At 73.0% G+C, this 6,000-nt stretch overlaps 1 protein-coding gene across 1 annotated transcript; it reads right to left on the reverse strand.

The window, feature by feature from the left end:
* Positions 1-528: 528 nt before the first annotated feature.
* On the reverse strand, positions 529-5,997 carry LOC309890827 (protein capicua homolog; the record flags this gene model as incomplete). The annotated part of the gene is given in 12 exon segments (XM_082785226.1): positions 529-895; positions 1,759-1,890; positions 1,986-2,117; positions 2,235-2,386; positions 3,060-3,334; positions 3,530-3,721; positions 3,723-3,928; positions 4,632-4,841; positions 4,988-5,233; positions 5,319-5,440; positions 5,532-5,676; positions 5,679-5,997. Coding segments are annotated over 12 exon segments (2,370 nt in total), but the record flags the coding sequence as incomplete, so codon positions are not given.
* Positions 5,998-6,000: the final 3 nt, after the last annotated feature.

The raw sequence follows: 6,000 nt of genomic DNA on the forward strand, positions 1-6,000 counted from the left end.
GGGGGTCCCTCTTGGGGGCCGTGTGAAGTGTGTCCCCCCCCCCCCCCAGCCCCTCGCGCCTCGGCGGGCCGTGTGCAAAGCCGCGCCGCGATTGGCGGCTCCGCCGAGGCGCCGCGCTCCCATTGGCCGAGCCGCCTGCTGGGCGGGGCCTGGCGGGGGTCCTGCCGCTCCCTGAGGCGCAGCGGCCATTTTGTTGCCTGCAGCCACTGCGGGAGCCAGCGGGGAGCAGAGCGCGGCCTGAGGCGGCCCCGTGTGACTCCACAAGGTCCCCGCGGTGCCCCCGGTGTCCCCTCGGTGCCCCCCCGGTCCCCGTTTACCACCTCCTCCATGTTCCCGTTTCCCCCCTCCCGCTCCCCTTGTACCCCCCCCGCCCCCCTTTAACCCCCCTACAACCTCCAGCGGCCCCTTTAAGGAAGGCGTGGCCTTCCCCGGCCTTATGCCCACCCCCCTCTCCTCGCAGCCAATAGGCGCCCAGCCCCTCCCTCTCCCCTCGGCCCCCCCCTGCGGGTGACAGAGGCGCGGAGGGCGTCGGGTCTCAAAATATTTACCGTTATTAAAAGAACTCGGTCACGTGTACAGCGCCCGGCCCCGCCCCCCCGTCGCCATGGAGACCGGAGGGGGGGGGAGGGAGGGGCGGGGCCCGGAATGGTCGGAGCTCAGCGCGCGCCGCCCCCTCCCCCCGCGGGCGGGGAGGGCGGGGCTTCGGCGGGGGCGGGGTCAGCGGCGGGGGCGGGCTCGGGGGGCGGGGCGTCGGGCGGCTCCGGGGGCGGGGCCTGCTCGGGGGGCGTGGCCGCCTGCATGATCTTCTGGCGCACCTCGCGGATCTTGAGCTGCAGGCACACCTTGGTGGGGAAGATGTCGGCAAAACGCGCCTGGAAGGCGGCCGTGGCCTGGGCTGCGGGGACAGGGCGGGCGTCAGGGGGGGCACCGGGGGGCGTGGGGGGCACCCGGGGGTGTGGGGGCACTGGGGGTTAATGGGGGACAGTGGGGGACATGGGGGGGCATCAGGGGGCGTGGGGGACATCAGGACAATGGGGGGTACAAGGGGGTTATGGGGGGACAGTGGGGGACATGGGGGGGCATCAGGGGTGTTGGGGCACAAGGGGGTTAAGGGGAGATATTGGGGACCCTGGGGGGCACCAGGGGGTGTTGGGGTACAAGGGGGTTACGGGGGGACACCGGGGGATATAGGAGTTTAACGGGGACATCAGGGGGTGTGGGGGTCATGGGGACACTGGGAGGCACCAGGGGGTGTTGGGGCACAAGGGGGTTGCGGGGGGACACTGGGGGACATGGGGGTTTATGGGGGGGCAGCAGGGGGTGTGGGGGCACAGGGCATTAGGGGGGGACAGTGGGGGGTGTGGGGGACATTGGGGAGCACCAGGGGGTGTGGGGACACCAAGGGTTATGGGGGGGGCATCAGGGGACATGGGGGATGTGGGGACACAGGGGGGATCCCAGGGGGCCCTGGGGAGCATCAGGGGACACCAGGTGGTGTGGGGACATGGGGAACAAGGGGGGCTAGGGTGGGATGTGGGGACATTGGGGGGGTTGTGAAGGGACATCAGGGGACACAGGGACATTGAGGTGGCTACGCAGGGCCTTGTGGGGACAGAGGGGACACGGGGACAGGGCAGTGACAACGCAACCCCCAGGGACCCGACCTCCCTGCCCCGGGGGAACTGTGTGGGGACATCGGGGACGGGCTGGGGACGCCAGGACTGGGCTGGGGACCCACTGGGGACACTGGGGACTGACCCGAGGGGAAGAAGCCGTGCTCCTGGAAGAGCTGCATGACGAGGGCGCGGCGCTGGTCCAGCGTGCGGCGCAGCGAGGAGTAGGGCACCTTCTCGTACTCCAGCTCCCCCAGCACGTCCTCCGCCTCCGAGCCTGCGGGCACGGCGTCACCCCGAGGTGCCGGGGGACACCCCGAGGTGCCGGGGGGGGGCACCCAAAGGTGCCGGGGAGCTGCGGGGGGGGCTCACCGGGCCGGTCGAAGGTGAAGATGTCGCCCTCGCACTTGGCGCTTTTGGGGGTGTTGGGCTCCGAGCTGCAGCTCGAGCGGCGCCGCAGCTTGCGCTTGGGCGACGTGGGGTCCTCGGTGGACGAGTCCAGGTCTGGGGGGGGGATAAAACCCCAATCAACGCCCCCCTGACTCCTAATTAACCCCCCCAACTCCTAATTAACCCCCCCGACTCCTAATTAACCCCCCCGGCCCGTCATTAGCCCCCCACCCGTGGAGTTCTTGCGCTTCTTGCGGTAGCTGCCCAGGATGGCGCGGGGCGAGGTGGCCAGGGCCTGCAGCGTGGGCGAGGGCAGCACCTCCTCGGGCCGGAACTCGGGCAGCTCCGCGAAGCGCTCCTCAAAATCCACCTCCGACAGCACCCTGCGGGGGGGGCAGGGTTAAACGGACCCCCCCCCCGAAAAGGGGGGCACCGCGGGAACCCCACGGGGACCCTCGTAAAGGGGGAGAGCCCCGGGAACCACGGGAACCCCCCTCGTAAAGGGGGAGACCCCCGGGAGCCTCCCCCCGGACACCCCATGGGGAGGAGCAGCCCCCGAGTCTGGTTGGAACACCCCTGGGACCCCCCCCCAAAAAAGAGAGCCCCCCCCAGACCCGCAAAAAAGGAGGAAACCCCCAAAAAAGGAGTAGACCCCCCCCCCCCAAACAGGACCTCCCGGGGACACCCCCCCAGGGGAAGACCCCCCCCAGCCCCCCCCCAAAGGGAGAACCTCGCCCCCCCGGGACCCCTCCCCAAAATAAGGAACCCCCCCAAAAGAAAAGACGCCCCCCCCCCCAAAGGGAGAATCCCCACAAGAACCCCATAAAAGGGAGACCCCCCCCAAAAGGGAGACCACCCCCAAGAAAATGACCCCCCCCACCCCCAAAAAAGGCCCCCCCACAGAAGCAAAGACCCCCCCCGGAACCTCCCTTAATGGAAACCCCCTCACCAAAAAAAAAGCCCCACCCACCAAAAAAAGAGCCCCTCCCCCCAAAATAGAGCCCCCCCCCAAATAAAACCAACCCCCCCCCCCAAAATAAAGCCCCCCCCACTCACTTGTCGACCGAGTCGAAGGTTTTTTTCAGGGGGGGGGGCCGCACCTTCGCCTTCTTGCCGGCCCCCCCCTCCTTGCGCTCCGGCCCCTCGCTGGCACCGGGGGGGGGAGCCGGGGGGGCGCCCCCCCGGGGGGGTCCCTCCGGGGGGGGGGCGGCGGCGGCAGAGCCGGGGCTGGGGGCGGCCGAGGAGGAGGAGGAGGAGGCGGAGGAAGGCCCGGCGGGGGGGGCGGGGGGGTCCAGGCGGCTCTCGGGGGCCGGCACCCGCCAGTCGGTGGCCTGGGGGGGGCGTGGATTAATTTGGGGGGGGGGGCAGCACCCCAAAATGGGGGGGGCACCCCAAAAATGGGGGCAGAACCCCCAAAAAGGGGAGTGGAAACCCCAAAAAGGGGGGGGGGAGCACCCCCAAAATGGGGGGGTGGACCCCAAGGGGGGGGTGTTTTATCGGGGGGAGGTCACGGGGGGGTCACTCACCGTCTCCGCCTTGCCCCCCGCCGAGGGGGGGCTGTGGGGGCCGTGGGGGGGCCGCTCGTCCCCGGGGTCCCGCTGGCTCCAGGCCTCGGCGCCGGGGGGCGAGGGGGGGCCCCCCCCGGGGGGCGAGGGGGGGCCGCGGGGGGGGTCCCAGCACTCGGCGGCGGCGTTGGGGGGGGGCGGCGGCGGCGGGGGCGGGGGGGAGGAGGCGGCGGCGGCCGGGGGGGGCGGGGGGGCCGTGTCCGGGGGGGGGGGCGCGGGGGGGCTCCGGGGGGGGCCGTGGGGGCGGGGGGGCCTCGTAGCAGCCCAGGGGGATGCTGGCGATCGCCGCCTTCACCTTCTGGGGGGGCTTCGGGGGGGGCCGCGGGGGCCGCGCCGGCGCCGGGGGGAAGCTCAGGGGGGCTGCGGGGAGGGGGAGGGGCGATGGGAGGGGCCGCCGGGTGGCCACGCCCCCGCCGGGTTTGCATATGCACAAACAGCCCCTCCCCTCCCCCCCCCGCAGTGCGGCCAGATGGTTCCTGCTCTTGGCCCCACCCACAATGTGGCCACGCCCACAACGTGGCTCCTCCCACATCTCAGCCACGCCCTAATGACCACACCCTCATAAGCCCCGCCCCCCTTTTCCAAAGCTCCTCCCACTCTGCTTGACCCCACCCCTTCCACCTCCCTTAAGCTCTTTATGTCCCTCCTTGGCCCCGCCCCCTTTTTGTAGCCCCGCCCAGAGCTTCCAATGACCACACCCCTCCCAAAAGCCCCGCCCCTTTCCCTGAAGCCCCTCCCACTCGACTCCACCCCTTCCACCTTCCTTAAGCTTTGTACCCATCCTTGGCCCCACCCCCTTCCTGTAGCCCCACCCCTGCCCCTCCCACTCCCTCTAATGACCACACCCCTCCCCAAAGCCCCGCCCCTTTCCCCATAGCCCCTCCCACTCCACTTGACCCCACCCCTTCCACCTCTTCCACCCCACTCCTTGGTCCCGCCCCCTCCCTTTAGCCCCGCCCCTTCACCCCCACAGCCCCACCCCCTGCCCCACCACCCATTAACCCCACCCATTTAGCCCCACCCCCTCCCTTAACCCCACCCCCTCCTTTAGCCCCGCCCCTACCTGCTGCCCCCTGGGCCGTTCCCGCGCCCCCCTTGGGCAGGATGGGCGGGGCCGGGGGGGCGGAGCCAGCCACGCTGTAGACCAATCCGGGCGCGGGGGCGGAGCCAGGAGGAGGGGCGGAGCCAGGGGGGCCGGGGTAGATGGCGGCGAGCACCGGGCCCCCCGAGGCGGGGGGGGGCAGCTGGGGGGGGGCCAGCAGCGAGCTCTGCCCTGGGGGGGGGGGGGGGGGAGGAGACAAATCAGTGGGCGGAGCCAACACCGAGTGGGCGTGGCCAGCAAAGTGGGCGTGGCCTGACCCCTCCCAGTGCCCCCCACCACGCCGTGCCCCCCCCCGCGCCGTGCCCCCCCCCCCTTACCGGGCAGCAGGGGCTGCACGATGGAGGTGAAGCCGAGCGCCACGGGGGGGGGCTGCACGGCGGGGGGGGGCGCGGCCGAGCCGGGGGGGGGCAGCGGGGGGGCCACGTAGGCGATGCGGGCGGGGCCCGAGGGCAGCAGCACCTTGGGGGGGGGGGCGGGCGGAGGGGGAGGCGCCCCCCCCCCTCCCCCTGCCCCCCCGGGCTGGGTGGGGGGGGCACGACGGGCACCGGGCTGAGCTGGATGATCTGGGGGGGGGGGGCGGTAATTAATAACGGGAGGTAATTAACAACGTGGGGGGGGGGGAATTAAATAAAGGGGGGGGGAACTGACCTTGCTGGGGGGCTGCGTCGCGAAGGGGGGGGCGCGGGGGGGCCCGGGGGGGGCCACGGGGACCAGCACCTTGCCGGGGAGCAGGGGGGGGGCGGGCGCCTGCCCCGGGGCTGCTGCCTGGGCTGTGTGGGGGGGATTTTTTTGGGGGGGGGGGGGTCAGTGCAGCTTCACTGACCCCCCCCAAATTAATTCCGCCCCCCCCCCGATCCTTACCTTTGGGGGCCGCCAGCACCTTGCCATTGCCGGGGGGGGGCAGCGTAAAATGGAGCCCGGCGGCCGCGGGGGGGGCGGCGGCAGCGGCGGCAGCAGCGGGGGGGGGGGCGGCGGCGGAGGGGGGGGCGGTGGTGGTGGGCGGGGGGGGGGCAGCAGCCGGCGGCCCCCCCCCCTTGGCGATGGGGAGGGGGTGGGGCAGGGTGGGCAGGATGTACTGCACCTGCGTGATCGGCCCCCCCTTGGCGGGGGGGGGCGCGCCGGGGGGGGCCGGCAGCAGCCCGGGGGGGGGCGGCTGCAGGATGCCGAGGGGGAGGGGCCCGTTGGGACCCCCCCCCGCCGCCGCCGCCGCCGCCACCGCGCCCCCCCCGCCCGGGGCGGGGGTGGGGGGGGGCTGGGCGATGAACTGCACCGCGCCGGGGGGGGCCAAGGCGGCCCCGGGGGGGAGCACGGCCAAGGGGGGGCCCGGCCC

This window comes from Aythya marila, assembly GCF_965140915.1.
Source record: "Aythya marila genome assembly, contig: HAP1_HAP1_SCAFFOLD_654, whole genome shotgun sequence".
NCBI lineage: Eukaryota > Metazoa > Chordata > Aves > Anseriformes > Anatidae > Aythya > Aythya marila.